Raw genomic sequence first — 27,905 nt, forward strand, 5'->3', positions numbered from 1 at the left:
AGTCCATTCTAGAGGAGATCAGTCCTGAATATTCATTGAAGGGACTGATGCTGAAGCTGAAGCTCCAATATTTTGGCCACCTGATTCGAAGAACTGACTCATTGGAAAAGACCCTGATGATGGGAAAGATTGAAGGCGGGAGGAGATGGGGACGACAGACGATGAGATGGTTGAATGGCATCATTGATTTGATGGACATGAGTTTGAGCAAGCTCTGGGAGTTGGTGATAGACTGGGAAGCCTGGGGTGCTGCAGTCCATGGAGTCCCAAAGAGTCAGACATGACTGAGCAACTGAACTGAACCGAGTCAGGTGTGTCCTCAGGAGTGTGACTGCTGGATCTTATGACAACTCTGTCTCAGTTTTTTAAGGAACCTCTGTACTGTTCTCCACAGCAGCTGTACCAATTTACATTCCCACCAACAGTATAGGAATGTAAATTTTTGTTTTGCTTGTCCCTACATCCTCTCCAGCATTTGTTATTTGTAGACTTTTTGATGATGGCCATTCTGACTGGTTTGAGGTAGGACCTCATTGGGGTTTTGATTTGCATTTCTCTGATAATTAACAATGTTGAGCGTCTTTTCAAATGCTTTTTGGCCATCTATATGTCTTTTTTGGAGAAATGTCTGTTTAGGTCTTCTGCCCATTTTTTGATTGGGTTGTGTGGTTTTTTGTTATTGAGTTGTATGAGCTGTTTGTGTATTTTGGAAATTAAACCCTTGTTGGTTGCATCATTTGCAAATATTTTCTCCCAGTCGGTATGTTGTCTATTCATCTTGTTTATGGTTTCTATTTTTTTTCTTATGTATCATAAAAACCAAAATCATGCAACATATTTTCAGGAGTCCTGGCTCAGGGGGAAGGAAACTTGGAGAGCCATTTGATCATTGGCAAGCCAGTTTACAAACCATTACAGATGTTCCTCCTGAAAAGAGTAAAACCTTTTAATCTTTTAGAAAGAAAAACAGGGTTTTTTTCCCTCTTGTTTCAAAAGGTAAGAAGATGGGTAGATCTTCACCTGCCTCAGGGAGGTATTTCTGGATTCATAAAGTGGAGAAACTGATTTTTTTTCCCTTGCAGGTTGCCATGATGTAGATTTCTGGGCACAAGGGATGTTGTGTGGGGCCTCTCTTTCCTTGACTCCTGCATGGTCCCAGGGAGAAGTCAGGCGTGTGCCCGAGAAGTTGGCTCTTCTCTTCCTGATCCACTTACCCTCCTGGTGTAAGCATTTCGGTGGTGCCCATCACTCTCCTTCAGGTCCTCCTGCTGTATCAGCTAGAGGAGGAGGCTGAAGGAGACCCATGGCCTTGAGTTTGAGGGTGGTGGTGGGCTACATGACCCCATTTGAGAAGGATGAGTCTGCTGGGTGAAAGGGACTCAGACAGTTCAGCCCCAGAAAAGACTGATGAATCTATTGTTCACACCGGGAAGAACAGCTGCCAAAATACAGAAGCCTTCTCATTAGTGAAGTGAAAGAAGTGCCCAAGGAACCTTGAAAGCAAAACTGCCTGTGCTTGCTTAGGTGTTGCTCAGAGACCCGTAGGTCAGCACTGTGCTCAGGCACACAGCCAGGTGGTGTGCAGAAAATGTGCCCCGAGAGTCAGAGTGGAACATGGAGCCACCGGAAACTGTATTCGGAGATGTCAACTTCTTGCTCACAGAACTCCCGTGGGTGTTATAGAGACAGTTTTGGGGTGTGCTCTAGCTCACTGGGGTCTGGCCATGTCTGACTTGGCTCACCTCATGAGTGACCATTCCAGGTTTAGGGGAGATATACTGGGGCAAGGAGCCAGGCAGAGGGGAAGTGTGAGGCAGGTGATGGACAGGAGTCCTGCATGATGACTGATCTGTACTGGCAGATACAGATCTCAGTGGTAGGCCAGCTCGGAACAGCTGTCCAAAGAGGACTGCTTTCTACCGCTGCCATCCCCAAGGGTCTGTGAGAAAAAGCCTACTTGCAAAGAGCAGAGACCGGCATGGTCACAGAGTTGGTGAACAAAGTCAGAATGTGGTCCTGCCCCCAGCAGGAAGGAGAGCTTACAGGTTTGGAGACAAGAAACAAGGTCTGTAGCAGATACCAGAGCATGATAAGCTATGGGGAGGCCAGCAGGGGCCAGGGACTTCCATATGACAGCAATGAAAGAAGGGGGGAGGGTTGGGCGGATAGTCTGCTATTCTGCTTTCCAAATCTAAAATTCAATTTCCCCTGCATATTGAACTTCATAAAGAAGTGCGTGAGCTATAATTTCATATTGGCAAGAGAAGTGAGAAGAAAATTGAGGCCGGATGTTTTATGTGTTGTCTTCTATATATGTCCCTAAAGTTTTTCAGCTGAGTTGGAAATAAATTCTGTCCTATCCTAAAGGATATGATTTATACCAAGTCACTGAAGGTGCTCAGGCTGGAGACTCATGTTGCACTGTTGCTGAAGCAAAAACCGTGTCTTTTCATAATGCTCTGTTTTGTCCACAAAATAGGAGCTGATAGTTGTAAAAAATGTTATGGCTGAGCTGTAGCTAACACTCCATGCTTAATTTTGAGAGGGGTGAATAGGGCTAGAAGAAAGAATTTGCTGTATAGTTAATATAAAACTGACTGTGGTCATTAATTTCAACCTCTTGGCCCCAAAACCTTTCACCAGAGCTGCTAACAGGTCGTATAAATCACTCTTATGAGCTCTATTTCCTTTCCCTTCCCCTCTTCCCTCAGGGGAGGGGGCTGGCATTGATGTGGAAGCATCGCTTGGCCCCGGGGACTTCTGAGTCAGCAGACCTGAGCTTCCGCTCAGACCAGAGCAGAGTACTGCATCCTGGCTTCCAGGGACAGAAGGCCGGGGAACCTGGGGCTGAAGGCCAAGCATGGGGCTTCAGAACTTCCTTTCAACTTACTTTGTGGCATGAAACCTCTTTTTTCTGAAACTTCTCCATTGGCCCTTGCTCAGTGAAGGGGAACCCCAAGAGTCTTCAAGTTCCTTGAGGATGGGGTGGGGGTGGTTTGAGGGAGGTGGCTGAGGGAAGCGGGAAACCCCTTCTTGGCCCATGGGAAACCTCGTGTCTGCTAAGATGCTCTAGAGCTGTTTGGTATTTTCACACTTGATGTGGTGGCATGTCTTGTTTTTAAAGATAACAGAATTTGAAAAAGGGCTTCAGAGATGTCTGAAGGCTTTTCTCAGAAACCTGTGTGAGGCAAATCTATGCTTGCTTTCAACTCTGACGCTTCCTTGCTAGATCATCCTAGTCAAGTTGCCAAAGTTCTCTGAGCCTCAGCATCCTCACTTGAAGATGGGAGGTCCCGATACCCGCCAGGCAGAGCAGAGTGGAGGTTTGTGAGCTGAGGCAGTGGTTGTAAAGCCCCAGCGTGGGCCTGGCACAGGCCTCCCGAGGGAGGGAGGGAGTGTTTGGCTGACCAGGCTGGAGGAGCCCCAGCAATCTGGGCCCTTGGCCCCTTGGCATGTTCCACTGTGTTCCTTTGTGCCAGCTATGCCCATAGTGAGCCAGCTGTCCTGCAGCTGGGCCCTGCATGGCAAAGCGGATGGAGAAGGAGCTCTGCAGGGTGGGTAAAAACCCTGCTGGGAGGGGACCCAAGTTCCCTGTTGGATGTGAGAACCACTCCAGCCTGTTCCACCCTCGGGCCCCCTCAGGGACACAGCTGGGTCTGTGCAACATGACGGCAGGCCTTCCATCAAGCATGGCCTGACACCCTCTAGCGAAAGAAGCTCGGTTGGTGTGGCTGGTGTGGCACTTGCAGACTCTCTCCTCCCCTCCCTGGTCAGGAGCCTCTTACCCTTGGAGGAAGTGTCCACCCCTTTCAGCTGCCCTTTGACCCCTGCAGGTCAGAGGTGCTGCTGAGCAGCAGTTAACAAGCTCCAGAGGATGATAAAGCAGGTGGCAAATTGCTGCAATCTTGCCAAGCAGAGAGTGGGAAAGGGCCCTCTTCCAGAGCAGCTGCTTCCAGGTCCCCAGCTCATGATGCCCTGCGTAGCTCGGGCTTGTCATAATTTCCCTTCCTCCCCGGGCCCCTTCCCAGTTGGTGGAAAGCTTGGGCTGATGTTGTGAGGTGAAAGCCCTCTGATGGGTTATAAATCTTTATCTCTGGGAAAGCCCTGATGCACTTTCAGAGCTTTCAGAAAAGGAGAGAATGCACTTGCTTGGTTCATCTGCCGGGGAGAAGGCCTGTCTGCTGCCCAGGATGGGGGCCGGTGCTTACATAACTAAGCACATCTTATCTCTTCAGCATTTCCTGACCTCTGTTATTTTGTATGTGTTAAGATGTGTCTATTGTTTCTGGGGATAGGAGAAGGGAGGGGGAGGAAAGGAGGTTTTTTTTTTTTTAAATCCTTTGTTTGGGGCTGTCCTTAATTACTCACCCTGGGCTGTAATTCCATCCATGGTCAGATGACATGCCTTGTGGCCGGCTTAATTGGAGGCTGATGCCGATCTGTCCCAAGCCAGTTTCCAGTGGGGAACATTGACTTGGGAACCTCCCAGCTGCTTGTAAGGCCGTGGACGTTGCCTTCTGCAGGCACTCGTGCCGAGGAATTGACCCTACTGTCCAGCCAGGCTGGCGCTCAGGGCCTCCGACACAGAAGCAGGGGTGGACCTCCTGAACCCCAAGAACAACAATCAGATCCTCCTCAGTGCCGGCCAGGGCCAGGGTGGTGCGGTAATGGGGGTTTGAAGGTCATGAAAGCACATTTTGAGCCAGCACTTGGGATCTTGTCTTTCTTTTTCCAGCTTGTTAGAACCAAGTGGTACCACTCTGTTAACCTGTAACTGGATCATGAGAGGGTAAGGCGAGCAGACCTGTTCCCTTGTGAAGATGGCACCCCACTGTTTACTTTATCCTCTGGACTTGAGGCTCAAGAGGAAGTGTCTTAGACCAGAAAGCCACCCAGGTTCTGAGCATCTTCCCCCAGCTTGAGTTGACATATTCAGTGGATCCTGTCTTGTGATCACATGTTCATCATGTGATCTGTTCCTTGTAGGCAGCAGTTCTTCCGTTTCCTGGAGTGGCCCAGGCCAGCTCGCCGGGGCTGTCATCCTCATGGACACTAGCGTTTAAAGCTCAAGCTGCTGAGCCATTGTTTACGGAGAGGCCTGGGCCACCAGCCTCAGGGAGCTGAACTCATCTGAGGAGAACGAGCAGCCACAAGTGTGTTCCTAGAACACGAGGTGCTCACACTGGCCCCTTCGTAACACACGAACCAGGCCTCCTTATACCTGAGAACATGACCTAGGCACACACTGACACTTCAGTTTTTGTGATTTAAACAGATATTAAGTCTGAGGGGCTGGTTGGAATGCCCCTCACCTAATTGGATGTCGCAGCAAACACGTTCCCAGGCATGCACAGGTTTGATTGGAACAGAGAATGCTAGGCATGGAGCAGACAGTGTTGGACTGCTGGTTGCCGTGTCTCTCACACCAGGCACTGAGTTTAGTCTGCTCCTGGATGCTGAGTCAGGTTCCCGCCCCGCTTTGAATTTAACACAGCTCAAGGTGTGTTTTTAGAGGAATGTAAAGATTTATTTGCAAGGAAGGTAAAGAATCTGCCTGTAATGCAGGAGACCCAGGTTCAAACCCTGGGTGGGGAAGATCCCCTGGAGAAGGAAAGGGCAACCCACTCAGTATTCTTGCCTGGGAAATCCCATGGACAGAGGAGCCTGGCAAGCTACAGTCCATGGGGTCTCAAGAGTCAGATGTGACTTAGCAACTAAAAAGATTTGTTTAAATCCCTGCCTGATGTTAATATGAGAATACAGAGAGCCATTTTCCCATTCCCACAAGTTGACTACAAACTGTGGGCGTCATAGAAATCTCTTTTCTTTCTTTGGCTACTACTTATTTATCTTCAGGTCTATATTTTCATGGGATAATATGCTAATCCTTCACGAGCAAATTGTGTGGGGTGTCTGGCAAGTCTTGTATATAACCTTCTGGTCCATTACACAGTGACTTCTGCTCCCTAAGATTTCATGGCTTGTGCTGGGAGTGGGGGGAGGAGGGCTAGTTAACATGAGTGCATCACTTAGGGAGTCAGAAAACCTGAGTTCTGAGATCAGCTTTGCCACTTAGCTGGACTGTGTGATCCCTGACAGGTCCTCCTTCTTTGGTCCTCAGTTTCTCCATCTGTACAATGGCCTCAGTTATTATTGGGTTTTCTTTTCAAATCTGTTATCCTCGATTTTTCTGTCCTCTACCTTTTTGCTGTCTTCTCATGGAATTCTGACATGGTGGACATTCAACCAGCCTTAGATGCTAGCCATTCTTTTGGGTTTTATAGATGACTAGTCCTTCTTTCGGAGAAGGCAATGGCACCCCACGTACTCTTGCCTGGAAAATCCCATGGACGGAGGAGCCTGGTGGGCTGCAGTCCATGGGGTTGCAAAGAGTCAGACACGACTGAGCGACTTCACTTTCACTTTTCACTTTCATGCATTGGAGAAGGAAATGGCAACCCACTCCAGTGTTCTTGCCTGGAGAATCCCAGGGCCGGGGGAGCCTGGTGGGCTGCCGTCTGTGGGGTCGCACAGAGTTGGACACGACTGAAGCGACTTAGCAACAGCAGCAGCAGCAGCAGCAGTCCTTCTTCGGGGCTTCCCTGATAACTCAGTGGTAAAAAATCCACCTGCCAATTCAGGAGACATGGGTTCTATCCCTGGGTCAGGAAGATCCCTTGGAAGAGGAAATGGCAATCCATGCCAGAGGAGCCTGATGGGCTATAGTCCATGGGGTCATAAAGAGTCGGACATAACTTAGCGACTGAACAACAGTCTTCCTTTTGCTCAGGCATCCTCCCCCATGTTTTATAGATTTCATCTTCTCTTTGCTTTGGGGGCAATTATCTCGTTCATTTATACCTTAAATTTCAGTGGTCCTGCTGCAGTCATTGCAGCTGTCCTCCAACCAGCATCTTCTCTGGGCCATCACTGGTTGCCACTTCCACGTATCACCCTAGTTTCATCCTCAGCACAACTTTCAACATTATGTGTAAAACCTTCTGGATGTAATTCCCATAGAGAGATGACTATATCAAATGCCAGAGAAACAGGGCCTTTTAAAAAAAATCAAATCTCATCCTAATGAATTCCAGCATTCCTGGTAAGCATCTTCCTCTTTTCAGCATCGACATTTACAACTTGGCATCTGACTTCACAATTGCATAAAAAGACAACTGCGTGGACAATGCCTACACGATAGAGCGGGCTGTGCTCAGGGGGCGGTCGGTCTCCTTGAATAGAAGGGCGTGTCCTCCTGCCTCGATCTGCAAGGTGACAACCAGGTCAGCCTTTCACATTGGTGTGAAGGGGTCACTTCATGCTGGCACTGCTGTCTCTTTCCTTCCTAATCAGGTGGAAGCCTTTACCTCATGTGGTGAAGGCTCTCTTTAAAGAAGTGTTCCCAATTTTAAGCAAACCCTTCCTGAAAGGCGCTTTACCAAGGAGGAGTTACAAAATATATCAAAGCATCTCACATTCATGTATCTTATGGCTGTATGTGATCTTTCCAAGTTCACTCCCAGTCATTCCTTGAAGGACTGGGAGTGTGCTCAGATTTATTGACAGGTGTATTAAAACAAGGCCAGGGCTCTGGCCAAGTGCAGGAACTGGGTCTCCTCAAGAGACATCTCATGTCCTTGAGCTCTGCCCTCTGCCCAGGGCCTGTCCGGACAGGCCAGGTAAGGAGGTGTTCCGGCTGCTTCAGGCAGATTAAGTGGGATTTATATCATCTTGAAAAACCAGAGAACACACACAGCACATGGTAGGCTTTCAAGGAAGAATGACTGACAGACTGAATGGCCCCTCTGTCAGAAATTTCTTTACAGTGAACTACCTTTCTGTAGAGGACCTCCATGTAGTTCCCATTTGGCCAGGCTGTCACTCTGGTTTTTGTCTATCAAGGTCTTTGGCACCTCTGTGTGCTCCCAGCCTCTGTGCGGGTAGCGCTGGTGCCAAAATCTGCCTCCCTGAACTCCTCTTTCCTCAGAGAAGAATCAGGCTCTACTGGGGAGAGAGTGCTGGGCTTTCAAGTCAAGCCAGCCTAGGTTCAGATCCCAGCTCTGACACTTGTTGGTTGAAGGACTTGAGCTATTGTTTTTAACTTTTAAAAGCAAAGACATCACTTTGCTGACAACATTCCGTATAGTCAAAGCTATGGTTTTTCCAGTAGTCATGTATGGATGTGAGAGTTGGACCATAAAGAAGGCTGAGTGCCGAAGAATTGATGCTTTCAAATTGTGGTGCTAGAGAAGATGCTTGAAGAGTCCCTTGGACAGCAAGAAGATCAAACCATTCAGCCCTAAAGGAAATCGACTCTGAACATTCATTGGAAGAACTGGTGCTGAAGCTGAAGCTCTAATACTTGAGCCACCTGATGTGAAGAGTCTACCCATTGGAAAAGACCCTGATGGTGGACAAGATTGAGGGCTGGAGAAGAAGGGAGCTGCAGAGGATGAGATGGTTGGATAGCATGACATGGTTGGATAGCATTGGTTGGACTCAATGGACATGAATTTGAGCAAACTCTGGGAGATAGTGAAGGACAGAGGAGCCTGCCATGCTGCAGTCCACAGGGTCGCAAAGAGTCAGATACCACTTAGCGACTGAACTATAACAAGAAGCCTCTGGTCCTTCATCTAAACGTGGGAATAACTCCACTTACATTGGGTGGTTTTGAGAACTAAAACTATTGCCTGTGTAATAATACTGGACACTCAGAAACCACTCAGAGAAAGTGTTCTTCTTTTGTGGCCATTGCTCATATTATTGGAAGTCTCCTAGGGCCATGAATGAGAGTTCCTCTTCTTTCACAGCCCTGAGGACGCCACGAAACTAGCACCAGATCCTTGAGGCCTCCCACCTCCCCCTCCCGTGATACTGTGCTTTCTCTGCTTGGGTGATGGTGCCCCCCTGCCCCTGTCTCATGAGGGCTCTGCTCTATCTTGTGAAAGAGCTGCCTGAGACCTTGGATGAGGGAACTCGGGGTGCAGGGGATGCACCAGTAGACAGGTTAGAAGTGGCTGGAGTGGGTGTGTGTGGCGGGGCCGCCCATCATGACGTCTTGATGGTTGCTACTCACGCCTGGACATTCTCTCCTGGGATACAGTGTCCTTCCTGAAGGTCACCATCAGCTTCCTCCCCTCTGTTTTCCAGGGCCACCTCTGAGAGCAGCAGGGGCCCCGAGACTCTGCCCTGTAGCCTCTCTTGTCCTGGTTTAGAGCAGCTTCTCAGGAGGCAGCCACGTCACCATAAGGGCTTCTAGCCCTCCAGGCTCCAGGCTCATCACCCTCCCCACAAGGGCTTCCTGCCCTCCAGGACCCTTCCCGACTTCTAGGTGGTGGCTATTGTGATTGCTGAGTTTAGTGCAGGATGCAACAGTTTTGCTCACATTTATGTGTGTGTGGGCAGTGCAAAGGAAAGCTGACCGTTGGGTCCACACTGGCCTGGGGCCCATTCTCCTCCACCCGCTTCCTTCAGGGGCCCGAGAAGCAGCCCATTGCCCTCTGGCCTGGGCAGCTGGATGCTCACCTACTGTTTTCAGAAAACTCACATGGGATGTCAACTAAGGTTTTGTTTCTGCGTCACAAAGGAAAATAGAACAGGGACTACTGAATCAGCTTTTCTTGAATCATAAGTTGTGATTTCTCCAGAAACTAGATAATGGCTGTTGAATTCCACAGCTGTTCCTGAGCATTTACTGAATGTCAAGCCCTGCACTGTGAGTGGATGGAGGCTGAGATGCCAAAGATGGAGTTCCTGTCTTTAGGGAGTCTCCATGGGCTGTGGGTCCTGACAGCCCCATGCTCTGCATCTGGGCTGGTGAAGGGCTGGTGGAGAGCCAAGGCGGGCACCTGGTGCTCTTTCTTCACCACTCCTTGTCTGCCAAAAGTCTTCCTTGACTGCCTCAAGCTCTAGCAAGTTCCCTCCTCTCCAGATCCTGGCTTCCTGTGGCGCCTACAGCCTGGGTGATGTTCCCTACCTGTTGTCTAGTCTTCTCGGCATCACAGCCTCACCAGCCACATCATATCATATGCACTTCAGCAAATGAAACAACTGAAGTTTAGAGAAGTGAAATAATTCGCCCAGGATCACAGAGTTAATCGGCAAGCAGAACTGGAATCTGCTCTCACGTGGTCTGATTCCCAGGCCAGGGCTTCCCTTAGGACAGAGTACTTACTGTCCATCATCACTTGACCCTGAGAGGCCCCTCTTCCATGTCACATCAGCACTAGGTACCGTTTCTCTGTTTTTGTGTCCTTCCCTGAGGGCAGGGCCCAGTCAGCCTGGTGTGTGATCCCCTGCTGGCACTGCTGGCCCAGACTCTCCAATAGGCCCACTGGATGAAGGATGGAGAATGAGCTCAGCACCTCTCTCCTACCTTCTCGCTCCTCAGTCATCTGGGAGCAATGGGAGCAAACAGCTCTTATGAGCCAGGTGTCTGTCTAATTATAGCTGAGTTAGTCTTTCAGACAGTGGATTAAAAACATAACAGCATCTGAGGTCTTTTAGCTGGTTCTGTCTGGGTCAGCATCCTAACCCCACACATATCTAGGTTTGCAGAAATAGTAATAAGAAGCTGAGGCAACAATGACTTATGGGTCATTTAATACCTGTACCGCAGAGAGAAGCACCAAGACAGTCATCTAAACTCGAGAATTTGGTTGCCTAGTTTTACAGTGGATGTCTGCAACCAGAAGGGAAGCAATGAGGCAGTTGTCTTCCTCTGTGAAGGCTTCTAGTGAGTCAGGGGTTGCTGGTAGATGAAGGGCCTTTGTTCTGGTGGTGTTCTGGTGGTGTCATTGCATTATTTGGTGATAGGAAGAATAATCCAGTACAGTCTCTGCACCTTTCACTTCATTCTCTGTCAATGACTGAGCCTCCCGGGAGGTATGTCTCTGTCTCATTGTTGTATTGGTCTTTCCTCCAGAGATCCTGCGGATAATTCAGCTGGACCTAGACCTCAAGTACAAGACCAACATCCGGGAATTGTTTGAGGAGTTCGACAACTTCCTGCCAGGCGCCATCATTGGCATAGCACGGGAGATGCAGCCCGTGTACAGGTGCGTGGGAGCAGCTGGCCTGCAGCTCCAGGGACCCTCCCTGCCTCTTAACCGCCCCCACCCCCCACCCTCCGCAGATGGGATCCATGGGTCTGCCGTCTTTCTGCACTGAACATCTTAGGGACACTTTTGTACTTATTGTTTACAGTAAATAGTTTGGGCAGCGGGGGTCTGTACCAAGACCATAGATGCTTACTTACCTCATTCATTTGGGACAGTTGGTGACATTTTTTCTTGTGGAAAGCCCAGCCATTTGGGTTCTGGTTCAGCTCAGAATGTTAAAATCTCAGGCTCTGTCTTACAGTGGAGGTGTCGAGATGCAGCTTTAACTTGCTTGTCTGGTGATGAACTAAGTTTTCTTGGCCTCTGAGTCACCAGAAAGCCCTCCTCTGTGTAGGGGGAGCAGGTTTGTCAGTGTTTTTCAGGGAGGGAGAGGCCGCACAGCTTTCGTGCACAGATTGGCAAGGACCAGTCGAGTCAAGAGTATGTTCTTGTTCTATATATAGTGTTTTCCTTATCAGGTGCACAGCATAGAGAAACTCCAGCACTGAGAACCCGGAGACACGTTCAAGAGTATTCATTGTGGCATCATTTCTAGTAGCCCAAACTGAAAACAGCTTAATGCTCATAGACAGCAGAATGGATAAATATAATACATTCATCCAGTTGAGTACTTGAAATAAAAATGAGCAGACTACGTGCGTGAACTGATAGGCAAGACTAAACTGTACTGTTTAGGGATGTATATACAAGTGGTAAATGTCATAAGGAAAACCAAAGAATGATGGCCCCAAACGGCAGCGTGACAGTTACCTGCGGAGTGGGTGGGGGAATGGGAGGGGCGTGGACATGGGTGGGCATTGCTCCTGGTTGGCTGCAGTGCTTTGTGCTCCACTTGAGGGGCTGTGCATGTGTTTGTGTGTATTCCTTTGTGTGTAATATATGTCTTACCATTTAAAAACATTTAAAAAGAGAAGGAAAGGCAGAAGCACCTGCAGGTTTTCATTATAAATCAGGCCCATGACCCTGGGTACAGAGACTTCCACATTGCTGACTGTTCCTCCTCTGGGCAGAGCCATGGCTCCCCCAGAGCCTGGAGCTGGGGTTTTGCTGCCCCCTGAGCTGGCCTACCCTTGGTTCTCAGTGCATACCCTCATGTTGACTCCCAGTGGGCATTCTCAGAGCCAGGCCCAGTCTTTGGAGAGCCGCAGGACAACTAGTGACTCAAGAACACACATTTCTCAGAGAGAGGAGAGTGACAGCCTTGGCTGGGTTGTAGTTATTTGCAAGACCCAGATCACATAACAGGAAATTCCTGCAAGGCCTCTGAGTGAGTGGATAACTCCTGGGCCAGGTGGGCTGTTTCCCTTACATAATCCTCTCTCAGGTTGCCCTGGAGTCACGCAGTAGAGCCCCTTACTCTGCTGTGGGTGGGGAAGAGGAGACTTCACTCTGTGACTTGCACTCACAGCAGCACAGCCCCACCCCTTCCTACCCCCTTCCTTCACCTTCACACAAGGCGTATGTTAGGTCTGTGGTTGTTGGTTTAACCAGGGGAGGAGGTGGAAGGAACACTGAACCAAGAGTCGGATGTCCTATGTGCTAGTCCCAGCTTGGTCACCACGCTTGGCTTTGCCATCTGAGGGTGGGAGCAGGTGGGCTCTGAGACCACCGTCCTCTGGCCCTGGCATTTGTGATCCCAGCCCTGGCATTTGTGATCCCAGCCCTTCTGACCCTCGCCATTTCCGAGTCATCTTTGCTCATCCTGAGGTTGCTTGTCAGCTGGTGAATTCCTCACCTCTACACAGGGCCCGTGCCCCGAGGATCGTTAAACCAGGCTGACTATTAAGTACAATTAGAGATGTGAGGCCTTCAAGCCATGGTTTGGAATTTTTCTCATGCAATACAGATGAAAACCTGATCATGCTTAACTTAAATGGTATTGGCCAGAATTTATCTTTTCTGTACATTAGAGATTTTAGAAACAGTGAAACCGAAAATCAGTTTAATTAGGCTTTTCAAAGGAAATGTTTGAAAGATTTTAGATCCAAAATGAAATTGAGTTTTCTTCATCTTCAGAATCCTTCATTCTGCATCATGACATGAGACAGAGGAGACTCTGTAGCCGGGCTGGTGATAAAGTCCAGAAGATGCCCTGTTTGTAGGGCTCAGTCTGTCAGAAGCAACAGAAATGAAAAGTCTTTTACTTCCTCTTCCCCTCTTCCATCCCCTTCCAGCCGAAATGTTTCCAAAGACCTCTGATAATTAAGTCTGCAGTGACTGCCCTGTGCTGATCTGTCCCCACCGGCTCTGAGTAATTTGATACTTGCCTTCTGTCTCATGCTGGGGCTGGGAGCATTTGGTGCTGGCCGGGACAGGGAACTGTGGTTTTTTGCCATCTTCCGTAAGAAAACTGGAGGCTCCAGTAGCCCCAAAGATCGAGTGTTAGTTGTCTGCCACTCTGCAGTCTGTGCCTGGGTGTGAGTGTTTATAGGGAGGGGGAATGAAGGCAGGGGAGTAAACAAGGCCTGAACCACGGCTGGCAGAGCCAGGCCCCCCAGAACAGCTTCAGGCCCATCTCCGTAGACGGGGCTGGTGTAGCTGGTGGGGAATCCCCCGTGGCCGTCTGCCTTCCTCTGTAGGCACCCGGTCCTCCCCCAGGAACTGGCCTGTAGACTGTGAGGTGGGCAAGGTTTTATCATAAACAGAATCTGTTAGCATCTGTGCAAAGAAAGGAAAATTTAGAAACCAAATGGCACAAAAGCAAACTTAGCTGATGAACAGAGCGCATTCTGATCTGGAAATTCACTAAGCAGAAATAAATCTAGACCTTCTCAGCTGTGTTATTTTTATAGTCACTTGTCCGAGAGTTACTATACTTCAAAAAAGGCACATATTAAGTCATTTTTATGGCTGTTTCCCTTTGATTGTGTGCCATGAATGTTAGAAGCTTGAGGGGCTGGAAGAGAAAGTATTTCCCACTGTACTTTTGACAAATAGCTTTTTAAAAAAACAATCCCCCCCGCCCAAACATAGCACCACGTCAGCTGTGTTTTCTAGAAAATGATGTCTCATGGGATGCTAGCATTTTGATTAAGGAGCCTTTTCCTCTTGGGCCCCTGTAAAATTTTGTTGAGTCAAATGTCTCATGACTTTCCTCATCTGAAAACTGGGGAGCAGTGGTCATCTTGGGTGGAACATTGTCCTTCCTTTCTTGATTCTTTCTCTTCTTCTTTGCTAGGAAACTCTAGTTAGTTGGGCAGTGTGGTTAGTTGGAATAAGTAGAGAAGGGTCTAGTGCTTTCTAGTCATAAATAGCTGTGTTTCAAATACGTGTTAATCCGGATGCCATTGAGCATTTTCTTCCTTATGAGTGTATTGGAAAAGTAAAGAAAACTGTTAGACCCTGTTTGTGCATAACCTATAAAAATCATAAGGGTGTACCACTTGGCAGAGCAGCCATACATAGAAGAAATGACTCAGATTATACTCAGAAACCATGGATTATAGTCCTTCCTTTCACGAATTACCCATGTGACACTGTGCAAGTCAGTTGATTCTCTGAACTTCTGTGTTTTCACCTCTAAGTGGGGATAGATATGTCTAATACACAGAATTGCTGAAACGCTCAAATGAAATAAAACGCATGGAAGTTTCTGGTGTAAAAGAGACTCTGGGTAAAGAACGCTTCCTCCTTCCCACCTTCATCATCGTAGCTCCCTTAGTGTTTTCCTCTCCAGCTGATTTGTTGTTCCATATACCTCCTACTCTACCCCACCCACAACAGATATGGTTGCCAGTTAAAATACAGGATGCCCGGTTAAATAAATTTCAGATAAACAACAAACAGCTGCTTTATGTAAGTATAACCCAAATGTTGTAAGGGGATATACTTACACAAAACAAGTATTGTTTATATGAAATTGAAATGTAGCTGGGTATCCTGCAGGTTTCCTTTCCTTTCTTCCCTTCTTGTTTTCTATATTTGGTGTTAGAACCCCCCTTTTTAGCAACGGAGAGTGATCTGGCTTTTCTATAACATCCTTGAGTGAATGGGAACAAAGGGTATGGAAGCGGGAAACCAGTGGGAAGTGGGAGGTTGAGGGGCAGCCTTCAGAGTCTTCAGGAGACACCAGGCCTGAGGTTCACCCAGCCCTCTGCAGGAGCCAGGGCCAGACTGTGGGTAGTTGGGTAGGCCCCTGGAGCTAGGAAGCCCGGCAGTGGCTTAGCTTTAGGCCACAGGGCTCCTGCTGAGCCTGGAGTGAGTGAGTGAGAGTGTGTGTGTTGAGGAGCTGGGGTAGCAGCCATTGGTCACGGTCACTCTGTCTTGAGGCTGGCCGCCTGAGGAGCTGTTGAATGGTAGCTTTATTATTGGGGGCCACGGGCTTCTGGTTCATTCTCTCTTGGCTCCATTGGCTGGCTGTATGCTGGTTTGAGCCCAAACCCACCATGAGGTGGAAGCAGCAGGCGAATCCTGTCAACTGCTGATAAAGACACCAGGCAGGAATTTGCTTTTGCGGTTAATATTTTAATGGTGTCTACTCTTCTACGTTTTTAGGTCTTGTGGTTTTTATTGATAGCATTTGTGGCGGCCTAACCTCTTTCCAGATGCTTGAAATAAAAGTGTCTAACTTACTTTCAGGCCTCTTTATCCCATTCCTAGCACTGGAGAAGGGCTGTCAGGGATGTTGGGAAGGAAGTGAGGACTAGCACAGAAGTAGGAGGGGAGGACGGGGACTGACACCACCTCTGCCACTCATGGCTGTGTGACCTTGGGCGAGTTTCCTGACCTCTCTGAGTTTTAGTTTCTTTAGCTGAGACCTGGAGATTATAGCAGTACTGTATAATACTATATATGGTGAAGTTGATTGAAGGCTAAATTAGACAGTGTATCTGGCACAGACTAGCACTTCTTATTTGCGATAGCAACTTTATCCAATCCCACTCAGGCACATAGTTCTGTGACCTTAGGGAGGTCACTTAACCTGTGAGGTTCAGCTCCCTCATGGTATGTAAAGCTGGAGCAACTGATAATTTAGCATAATTAGTGTTGGTATTTTGGCTTCTCAGCATCTGTCATCGGAGAAGGCAATGGCACCCCACTCCAGTACTCTTGCCTAGAAAATCCCATGGATGGAGGAGCCTGGTGGGCTGCAGTCCATGGGGTTGCAAAGAGTCAGACACGACTGAGCAACTTCACTTTCACTTTTCACTTTCATGCATTGGAGAAGGAAATGGCAACCCACTCCAGTGTTCTTGCCTGGAGAATCCCAGGGCCGGGGGAGCCTGGTGGGCTGCCGTCTATGGGGTCGCACAGAGTCGGACACGAATGAAGCGACTTAGCAGCAGCAGCAGCAGCATCTGTCATGGCTTCCTGGGTGGCCCAGTAGTAAAGAATCTGCCATTGCAAGGGACACAGGTTCCATCCCTGGGTTGGGAAGGTTCCCTGGAGAAGGAAATGGCAACCTACTCCATTATTTTTGCTGGGAAATCCCATGGACAGAGGAGCCTGGCAGGCTATAGTCCATGGGATTGCAAAGAGTAAAGACATGACTTAGCAACTAAACAACAACAAAAACAGCATCTGTACCCCCTTCCTATGTTTGAGAAATTTCCTGCTATATAAGCCTGCCTCCCTTTATGGAAGACAAAAAGGCTGGAGACTTTCTTTCCTGGACTCCATGCAGCTAGGGTTCTGTGTTCTTCTCCATCCCTTGAGAAAAGCACCATCAGGAATTTAGAATCTATGCAGGCGGGTTTTATACTTTAACAATATACCCTAAGCAAAGTGAAAGTGAAGTCGCTCAGTCCTGTCCAACTCTTTTCGACACCATGGACTGTAGCCTACCAGGCTCCTCCGTCCATGGGATTTTTCCAGGCAAGAATACTGGAGTGGGGTGCCATTGCCTTCTCCAGGAGAAGCAATATAAGGTATTTGCAAAACAGAAACAGACAGTATTGCCAGGAGAAAACAGTGAGTCCACAAAAATGGAGTGAAATGTTAACATGCCTCTGTCAGAAACCAGGAGCTCAAAGAGGCGGAAGGTTTGTGTGCCGAAGATCACAGCAGAGGAGGAAGGGCGGGGGCGTGAGGAGGACAGGCCGCTGGGGCAGGCGCCTGTCCCCTGTTTCACACCGGGAGCCTGCCTGGGGGCCTGGTGGGCATTTCAGTGCCCCACTGAGAGTGAACCTCTGGCCACTACCTGCTTCTGGACGCCAGCCCTTGGCTCCAGTGGTTTCTTGTCCATGGACATGTTTGTCTCATTTTTCACCCCTACTATTTTCCTTCCTCTGCTGCATTCCTTGAATTTAAAAAAATATAAGAGTAATTTTTCATTAAAAATTCAAGCAGTATACAAAGATGATTATTTTTCCAGAAATTTTCTACAGATTTATCAGTGGTGTGTATGTAAGTGGACTCATACTTTATATACCCTTGTGCATCTTTCTTTATTCACTAAACAGCGTGTCTTGGCCATCCTTATCCCTAACTCAGTATTCCTGTATTAGACATTGCTAGTCTCCCAATATGTATTTTTTTATGTTTTATCTTGGAAAGCTTCTAACATAGACACAGGTAGACAGAATCATGTAGTACTCTAGGTGCTTTAGTATTATAATATTCATGGAATTTTAGTAATTATCAACCCTGAGCCAACCTTACTTCATCTTTATCCCTATCTATCTTCTCTTACCGCCCCTTCCCAGACACTCCCATTATTTTCAAGAAAACCCAGTCAGCAAACCATTTCATTGGTAAATATCATTTTAAATTTATCATTAAAAAAAAAAATTCCATGTGCTGATTTCTGGATATGGAGCTGAGAGGTTGTGTGAACTCATGGTGTCATTTTGTCTTCAAGTTCCTCGTCCTGAAATCAGTTTATATGAGGGAGGAAAACAGACAGACACAGCTCTGACGTCTAGCCAAGTGACATTTTCCGTCCCTCTCCAGATTGTCTTACGTCGGGATGTTAACTTGGCGGTCTTGTCTGGAAGGTTTTACAGCCCATATAAATCCAGGTCCATTGTTCACCAGGCATGAAACGCTGCATTATAAGGTAACTCTGCCACCACCATCATTTCAGGATGAGTAAGCTACGACTTGCGGATGAAAGAGAGTAGATTTTCATCTTTCTGCTGACACCTGAGGATGAATTTCTTGGCTCTTGTTCTTGTGTTTTTTTAAAAAAATTAACCAAGATTGAACCTGTCAGTTTCTATTAGAGTTAAATCTGAGTACAGAGAGAAAAGCCTGCCAGCTTTTAAAATAGTGGCTGATGAAGAAGCCTTGTATTCCTTCATCCCTGGGAGTTAGAAGACAAGGCTGACTGCTTTTGCGGAGCCCGTGTAACCCGGCAGCAGTGATGTAGCCCCTTCAGGAGTCACTAATAAAAGGAGAGAAGAATACCTGCTCTGTGGTAGAGATAAAAATATTACAAGATTATTATTTTTAATGGCAACATTGGGAAAATGTATTTTAAAAGGAAAAAGCTGCATACAGAAAACCCAAGTGGAACTGTGTTACTGTTAATGTAATTATTTCTTCTCTGATGGTTGTGCCCCCCGGGGAAGTTGTGAATATCCAATGTCATCTGAAGGTCATGGAGTCAGGGAGGCTCCTGAAGGCTGAGCACCCAGGCTGAGATGAGGTCCTGGTGGGGACCATGTGAGGGACTTCCCTTCTCTGAAAACACGGCTCATATCAGCTCTTGTGTCACCCTGGGCAGTATGAGTCCTCTGGCACTACTGAATCAGTCAGATCCATGGCAGGGTGCCTGACACACATGTCATGGGAAGAATGAGTGAGGAAATGAAAGGGCAGATGGGCGGGGCCAACTTGCATGCTCACTTTGGGGGGTGCAGTCCAGGTACCCGGCACACAGTAGATTTTTACTGAATACAAGACATTGTTTAATAAGAGGGGACTTCCTCAACAGTGTGTTAACCAGTTCTTAAGTAAGAGTCCATAGGCCCATCGCTGGTGTTTTTATAGAAATCGCTTTTATTTTCTTTTTAGAGACAATCCGTGGCATTGTTATTCTCAGTTTTTATTGGGTTCATCATGTGTGAACCACAAGATTACGAGCTTTGAGGAATTATGAGGTAGATCACATGGTTCCTGCTTTCAAGGAGATTATAATGTGAGGGAGATGGGCGGTTGGAATTCAGTAAAGACTCAAACACCCAAAATGCAAACTCCAAGTTGCTGCTGCTGTTTAGAGGTTTCCCTTGGATGAACCACAAAGAAGCTTTACTGTAGGGACTGGGAACTTTACTCTGTGCCCATGTCATCCTCAGTTTCATAGTCTGCTGTCAGAATTCTAAGGCGTGTATGTGTGTATATATGTGATGTTTCTGTCTTTCTTCTGAAAGGTCTCTTGGGAGGGCACTGGGGTTTGCTGTGCAGGTATAGCCTCCAGAAAGCATGCTTAGATGGACCTGGCCCTGTTCACAGATGGAAAACTCCCCGGCAGGCTATGGCCGTGGGCCTGACTGAGCAGGAGAGAGAAACTCGACCCTGTGCTCCAGAAGCTGGCAGCCCCATTGGCAGGACCACTACCCTGGATGGCTCCTCTGGGGGCCCTGGTTGGCAAGAAGCCCAGCAAAGGATGACAGGCTATCCTTTTTTGCATTACTACTTGTTTCTTTTGCCAGATAAACATCTTCTTGAGAAATCCTCCTTTGTAATCTAGGCAGCAAAAAAAGACTTATCTGTAAGCATCTTCCTGGGGAAAAAAAGGCAAAATAGCATAGCTGATTCATGGTGACACATGTACCAGAGGGACTTTCTGTGACAAACAGTGTGTGAAAAGGGCTGAGCTAGGCGTGACTGGCTCCACGTGAGGGAAATTTCAGTATGGCTCCACAGCCACCTTGGGCACACATTTCAGCCACATGACTGCATTTCTGCAGGTGGTTGAAATGGATAGTTAGCCCTGAGGCCCTCTGCCTCGAGGTTGACTGCAGAACTGATACTGCAGAAATATCAGGCGTTTCACCTGGACCGGAGTTTGGAATGAACCCCTTAGCTCCTACCCTTGCACTGGGTGACTACGGGCCGTTAACTGTTAATCGTAGAGCATTCCTATGATCTTTTGTTTGGAGGGGGCAGAATTGACCCCCCATATCCAGGAGCTGCCCATAGGAGCACTTTGATCCAGGGACCTAGCCATCCCCAGCATTCCTGTCTTCAAGATTTTTCTATCACTGTTTGTAAAAGGAGATGCAAGGAACCAGAATTGCTTCCCATATAATAATCTACCTGTCCATGCCTCTATAGTGAACACTCATTATGAGGCTTGCTGTCCAGATGGGCTTCAGAAATATGAGGTCAGGGAGCTGCTTGTGGGGCTTCATTACTATCAGAAAGCGTGGAGTGAGTGCCAGTCCATTAGGCTGCTTCTCTGGTTCCCCTTGATCCCCCTTGGCCCTATAAGGAAACACTGCCTCCCTTAATAAATGAAGCCCAGGGTCCGCAGAGAGCATAAGCAAGGGAAACCCTTTCCCTAACTGCTAGGACCATCTTATCTCATTGGATCCAAGAATCATGAACTTGGAACTGTAAAGAAAGGAATATAATTCTAGTGCTCTAACTTGGCTCAGCAGTGAATGAGATTTTCACATTTTAATAATGTGACTATCGTTCGTTGGTATTCAGCTCTCAACCTGGAAGATCGTGTCTAAGCATGGTAGAAGTGTAAGGGGGAATCATATATTTTTTTAGAAGGAATGACCGGAGCTGGAGCAGAGGGGAAGCATCTGCATTTCTTCTGCCTCTTCCTTCCTGCCAAGATGTCAGCAGTTTGGGAAGAGCACCGTGTGATCTTGGTCCTTCGGGCCATCTCTCTACTCACACCTCACATCCTCTCAGCTGCTTTCAGAGATTAAAGGCATCATACAGATCAGTGGTCCCCAACCTTTTTGGCACCAGGGACCAGTTTTGTGAAAGACAATTTTCCCATGGACTGGGGGTGGAGGGAGTGGTTTGGGGATGATTCAAATGCATTACATTTATTCTGCATTTCACTTCTATTATTATTACATCAGCCCCACCTCAGCTCATCAGGCATTAGATCCCAGAGGCTGGGGACTCCTGATCCAGATGATCAAGCAATGTATTTTGTATGAAAGGAGTATAGAGAACCTTTGAGGCCTTGTTGGTGCAGAGGAGACTGAAACAGGCAGCCACAACCTGGGAGAGAGATGTGGGTAAATGGAATACCTGGATCAGCTGCGGGTCTAGGTGCCCAGCAGCCACCTACATGGACAGAGCAGAGGAGCCTCAGTCTCCAGTCCACGTGCCATGTCACATTTGGGATCAGATACTGAGTGGTTTTTATTTTAAAACGAGAGAACGTCCGGTTGGGCTCTCAAAAGCAAAGAGGATCATCTAGTTAATGTAACATCTTGTAACAGGCACAAGAATCATTTGTGATTCAGGAACTCAGGATCTAGCCTGTAGCAGTGTAATTTCAGGTAAATGCCTTCAGGAAGTAATACAAGCTTTTGAAGGTTTAAAAATGGATTGTGGCACAAAAGGATGGAGAACAGTTGATGGAACACCCATCTATGCTCTAGTTCTTAACTGATGCTTTTGATGATCTTGTTTGTTTTGCATGAATATGAGCCCAGTGTTGCCAGGTGTTTGGATTTTTTTCCCCAAGAAAAGCCATAAATCTGTGTTGTTAATGTAAGAGTTCCTGATTTTAAAATAGTGGTAATCAACTCTGCTGGCCAAAAAACTCCAAATGGTACACCGGATTCAGCTCAAGAACTCCCAGTTTGAGACTTTGGGTCTGAAAGTTCACTGAGGCAGAAAACTGACTGAATGCCTCTTTTTGTCAGCCTGGACCTTCCCAAGGTTTTGGTTATCGGCTGATCCTTGGATGCAGACAGTTTTTGGGTGCTCAGACTTTTTCTCAAATGTTTTCTGTCTTTACCTGAAATAGTTGATTTTTGCTGGTAATTCAAAATTCCATCAAATGATTTTCTAACTAACCTCACACTTACATAATCATAAAATGCCAGGGCCAAGCATAATTCTTGTCCAGAAATGTAATTTGGGAAGAAAATAAAAAGATTCCCAGACTTCCATTTATCAGAGTGGCAACAAATTTAATGTGTATGAGAAAAATCTTTAAACTCCTCTCTGTGTCTGAAGGTGCTTTTAAGAAATTAAAGGTCTAGATGGGGAGGAAAGGAGGAGAGAAGCCCAAGGCAAGAGGGAAGGGGGAGACGCATGGAGTCATGTGGCAGCTCTACATTCACTGCTTCCATCCACCATCCTGCCTGTTCAGCGCTACCTCATGAACAAGCCAGGGACGTCCTGGCCCGTGGGCACCCCAGTCACAGGCATAGGAGTGAGGATGTTGGGATGCTGTCAACACACGCAGAGTGCCTCCCTGATGGCCCATCTGAAGTCAAATAGTCCTATTTTTCCTGGACAATAGATTGGTTTCCCCTTCTGTACAACCATTTAGATGTCCTCCTTTTTCAGTTGACTAACAGAAACAGATGGTGATTGCGGCCATGAAATTAAAAGACGCTTACTACTTGGAAGGAAAGTTATGACCAACCTAAACAGCATATTAAAAAGCAGAGACATTACTTTGTCAACCAAGTTCCGTCTAGTCAAGGCTATGGTTTTTCCAATGGTCATGTATGGATGTGAGAGTTGGACTGTGAAGAAAGCTGAGCACTGAAGAATTGATGCTTTTGAACTGTGGTGTTGGAGAATACGCTTGAGAGTCCCTTGGATTGCAAGGAGATCCAACCAGTCCATCCTAAAGGAGATCAGTCCTGGGTGTTCATTGGCAGGACTGATGTTGAAGCTGAAACTCCAGTACTTTGGCCACCTGATGCAAAGTGCTGACTCATTTGAAAAGACCCTGATGCTGGGAAAGATTGAAGGCAGGAGGAGAAGGGGATGACAGAGGATGAGATGGCTGGATGGCATCACCGACTCGATGGACATGGGTTTGGGTGGACTCTGGGAGTTGGTGATGGACAGGGAGGCCTGGCATGCTGTGGTTCATGGGGTGGCAAAGAGTCGGAGACGACTGAGCAACTGAGCTGAACTGAACAGGAACCTTAGAGCCAAGCTTGGGTACACCTAAATCTTGCGGCTGTCTGTAGAATGCCTGCTGGTATCTTTGCTAGCTTAAATAAGTTCTTCCACAACAAGATGGGGGGTGGTCAGATTTAAAGGGAAGAAGGAGAGGAAGCTGGATGGAGCCTGGATTAGTCTCCACTTTCTAGATCTGGCCGCCTGTTGTAATTAAAGATAAACATCGTGAGAAATAGTCCTGGAGGAAGTGCAGTGTGGGTGGGGTGACCATTTAACTTTACCATTAAATTATTGTTTAAACTGGAACACTTAGAGAGCGAAGAGAGGATGCTGTTAATAATCATGCCAGGACCACAAGGGTGAACCAGACCTGTCCTGGGCCACCCAAGGGTGTGTAATCACCCTCAGCTCAAGGCAACAGGGCAGGGAAGGATGGAAGGACAAAGGCTGGTTCAGGGATGAGGCAGGGGAAGGAAGTTGTGAGAGACTGAGGTATTCAGGGTCAGAAATACTGCTGAGCTTGGCATTGCTCGGGGATTCATCATCTGTTAGGACCAGGAAGGGGATGTTGGGCAGTTCTTGGGTCCAGAATTTGGCTTTTGACTGGACTTCCAAGGTGCAGGGTGAAGGCAGCTCTTCCCTCTGAATGCATCTTACCAGGCCTGCCCCCGCTCCCCCACTGCTCCTGGCTTTCTGTGTCAGTGTGGGAGCTGTGGTTGGCTTTCGGTTGAATGGGGGGATTGGGCGTCTCTGTTGGATGGGATCAAACCATGTAGTTGCTGACTTGAGAACTGACCACTGGATGTGGAGGTGGTGGTGGTGGTTTAGTCGCTAGGTCGTGTCTGACCTTTGCAATCACATGAACTGAGGCCCACCAGGCTCCTCTGTCCACTAGGGATTTGGCCATAATTCCATGTGGAATTATGAGAAATATGAGGGTGAGGTGACTGCCTCTGAAAAGTGTAGACGCTTTGTTTTCACCGTTGATTTTTGGCTAGTCTTGAAAATTCCGAAGAACTGCTTTTCGTGCATGCCCGTCGCACATCAGAATTTCACCAGGGCTGCTGCCTTTCAGCCTGTGACTGGAAAAGGCTGCCCCTGTGCTTCTGTGCACTCCAGAGGGCCTCAAGGTGGGGGTTACGGGGCTTGTCTCCTGAGAGGAGGGCGGAGGGCTCAGGAAATGCCACCTTCTGTCTCCTGGGTGGGCTGGTATTCTGTCTGGAGCAGAATCAGCAGCAGCTGAGAGGGTCCTGGTCTGGGAGAAACAGGCCGGGCTGTAGGTGAAGGCAAACTCTGGGAGCTGGGGATGGATGGAAACTCAGACTCTGTGGGTTTCACAGGCCTGGCCCTGGAGTCACCCAGGATTACCTTAGGCAATTAAAACAAGCTGGGCATTTCTGTCTTGGTGTATTTTTAGGAGGTGGCTCTTGACCTGTTATCCCTGGATATCTGAGCTTACACACGCTAACCTGGCGATACCAGTTTAGCTCTGAAGGATTCCACAGGTATTGGTTGAGGGCCTGCCCCATACCAGGCTCAGTGGGCAAGCCACAGGCCCCACCCTCAAGAGAGTACAGTGTGGATGGCTGGCCCCCACTGCCTCTGAGGGGCTGAGCACCCTGGAAAATGTTCTGTGGTTGCATTCTCATAATTCAGAGGTTGCTTCCTTCCTTGCTTCCTTCCTGCTGCTCTGAAGGCCCTGGTCCCCTCTGCCTTGCTTCACACCACTTTCTGCCTATTAGAAGCTCCTTAGCCAGACTGTCCACTTGACTTTCAGTTTCATTTCACCCTGGACACAGTCTTTGACTCACCGACAGCTGCGTGTTCTGCAGCCAAGGACAGCCTATCCCATCCCTGTCCTCCACAGTCCCTAAGTAACCGATGACTTCACTCTCGCAAACTCTCTTGAACTCCTACTGTATGCTAGGTGCTGTGCTAATTCTAAAGTCCAAACCCCTTAGCCGGCCACCCAGGGACCTTCTCTTCTCCCCCTGCCCCCTCCACCTGTTTCTTGTACCTTTTGCACAAGACCCTGACCCCCACTGTCTCCCAGAGAGGTGCTCACCTCACATGTGACCTTTGGGGATGCTGTTCCCTCAGCCTAGCATGCTCTCCCTCCATCCCGCTCTTCTGTTTGCCCTGCTTATCCTTTGAGGCCCCCATTTCCAGAGAGCCCCTGAGGGCCTCCGTGGTCCCAGCTGTAACTCCCACTCCTTAGCACTACCTGCCCTGAGTTATGAGCAACAGCTCATAACTCAGTGGCCAGATGCTTCCTGTGTGTGTGTCCCCCGACAAGGCTGTGAACTCTGAGGACAGGGCACTTGGCTGATAAAACATTAACAAAAACATTACCATCCTCTCTCCCAGTCTCACAAGTACAGTTGGGAAGCCTTGAACTGAAACCAGGCCTCGAGCCTTTATCCAACTCTGGTTCTCTGAGAACAACCTGGAGTTTTAAGACTTGGTTATTATTTTCAAATAATGGCGTGAATGATCAAGAAGAAGTCAAGGGGACTGAATTTTAGCCATAGGGATAAAACCAAATCACTTGATTTTCTGGGAATATACATACTCTCATTGCATTGTGAACATAGATTAGAATGTTGGGAAATTATCTGACCTCAAAGTTAGACAGAGCTGGGTAGACTGCTACCACTCACTACTTATATAACTTTGCATAATATATTAAAACCTTTTAAAGCCTCGGTTTCCTCATCTGTGAAATGGGGATATGCCCAACTTATTCCTTGTAAAGTGATTTCTGCTCCCTGCACCATGGCATATTTGAACTATGTGATTCAGCTGTGGCAATGCAGATAAAAGCATCACTGGCCTAGTGCTGTGGGTGCTCAGTGAACAGTTTAGAATGAAGTGATGTCATATGCACATCACACAACTCCAGGTGCAGGGGCACTCCGTGAACGACTGGCTTTCCCCTCTTCCCCCACCCCGTCCCACACAATCCACACCTTTCCTTGGTGCTAGTCAGTAGTCAGCAGTGCCCCCAGAGCTCAGAGGGGCTGCTGAGGGTGGGAGGTAGGGCCGCCTTTTGAAGCCAGAAGGACTTTGTCCGGGCTTGGAAGGGCAGCAGGCCGTGCAGGAAGAGACTGCACCCTGCCTGGCACGAAGCTGCCACTGGCCCTTTTCTCTTCACAGCCTTTGAGGTTCCAGGCCAGTTGCATGCCCTTGGCCAGAATGAAAAACATGACTTTACTTTTCTTGTCCTTGGGCCAGAAGACCAGTGTGGAAAGCCCAATGGCAAAGGGGCAGAAACTGGCCAGGTTGGAGCTGACTGTGAGTAGCCATCTGTGTTTTGAAAATTCCAGACTGAAAATAGCTCCCAGCATACAATGTCAGGGGCTTTTGAGGTACCAGTATTAAAGCATTTCGAGCTTCTCCTTGTTGTGTGCTTAGCCCTGCAGGCCAGTTGGCCCTGGTTCCCCTGAAGGAGGCAAGATGGCAGATGCAAGCGTGGTCTCTGTGGTTCGTGGGCGTAACCATGAAGCAAAGCCTGAGCTTATGGGACTTGACCAACTTGAAGTCTATCCACCTCCTTCTACATACTTGTTCCCTGGGGTCATGTCTCAGTTTGAGAACCTGTCTTCTACATCCAGACTCACGTGATGGTCTGACCATCTGACACCACTTTTGTTCCAGAGGCAGAGAGTAAGCTCTTTACTGCCTTGGGTCTCCGCTTGGTCCTTTCTCATCTCAGCCCTTAGACAAATGTGCCATCACCTTACCAGAAACTCAGGTTGTGCTGTGAGCTTCCCGCTGCAGCTTCTTGGCGCCTGCCAAGGTGGTTGGAATGGCACTGCAGTCCTTTAGTCTTGAGCAGGGTTCAGCTCTTTCCAGATTGGCTTCGTATCTGCTCCTTATACTAATTCAGCAAAGTAGGAAGGCAGATAGTTTATGCCAATTTTGCAAAGAGACTGATTTGGGGATGGACTATGTAAAGAAATCTGCCTGTAATGTGGGAGACTGGGGTTTGATTCCTGGGTTGGGAAGATCCCCTGAAGAAGGGAATGACAGCCCACTCCAGTATTCTTGCTGGGAAAATCGCATAGACAGGAATCTGGCAGGCTTCAGTCCAGGGGGTTGCAAAGAGGTGGACATGAGTGAGGGACTAACACACACTAGATTTGCCTAGGGTCACTCAGTCAATTGGTCAGGAGTAGAACTCGGGTCCCTCTGCTCTGTGCTTGAGGTCCAGGTTGATGGTTCTTGGCTCCTGCCCTCTATTTAGTGAATTGTGAGGCAGAGGATCTGGAGAGGTTTTGCAGCCTCATGCTCAGCACCCCCAGCCTTTTTGGGATTTACAGCATATACAATTGCCCTGCCCCTCCAACTACATGTAGCCCCAGGTTCCACAACTATGATTCAGCCAACCACCGGTCAAAAAAAACCCCAGAAATTCCCAAAAGCAAAACTTGAATTTGCCGCATACTGGCAACTATTTGCATTGTATTTACAACTATTTACATAGTATTTACATCGTGTTTGGTATCGTTAGTAATCTAGAGATGATTTAAAGTATATGGGAGGATGTCTGTCGGTTATATGCAAATACTACTTCAGTTTCTATGAAGAACTTGAGCATCCACAGATTTTGTATTTCTAGGAGGCCCTGGCACCAACTCCTCACAGATACCCAGGAAAGACTGTACTGACTTGCATGTTAAAGACAATCACTGTCTTTCCGTTAGAACGTTTTAGAGTTCCTTAGTGTTTGAACCCCGTGCAAACTGCCCTCCCACTTCTATCCACAGTTGTATC

At 47.9% G+C, this 27,905-nt stretch overlaps 1 protein-coding gene across 3 annotated transcripts in view; it reads left to right on the forward strand.

Annotated features, from left to right (window-relative positions):
- The window catches only part of XXYLT1 (xyloside xylosyltransferase 1), a 174,615-nt gene that overhangs the window by 89,329 nt on the left and 57,381 nt on the right, over positions 1-27,905 (forward strand). For all 3 annotated transcript variants that reach the window (XM_070371430.1, XM_070371443.1, XM_070371437.1), the window contains exon 3: positions 10,928-11,060. In XM_070371430.1, coding sequence (XP_070227531.1) covers positions 10,928-11,060 — 133 coding nt within the window. The remainder of the gene's footprint in view (positions 1-10,927; positions 11,061-27,905) is intronic.

Source organism: Bos mutus, chromosome 1 (assembly GCF_027580195.1).
Source record: "Bos mutus isolate GX-2022 chromosome 1, NWIPB_WYAK_1.1, whole genome shotgun sequence".
NCBI lineage: Eukaryota > Metazoa > Chordata > Mammalia > Artiodactyla > Bovidae > Bos > Bos mutus.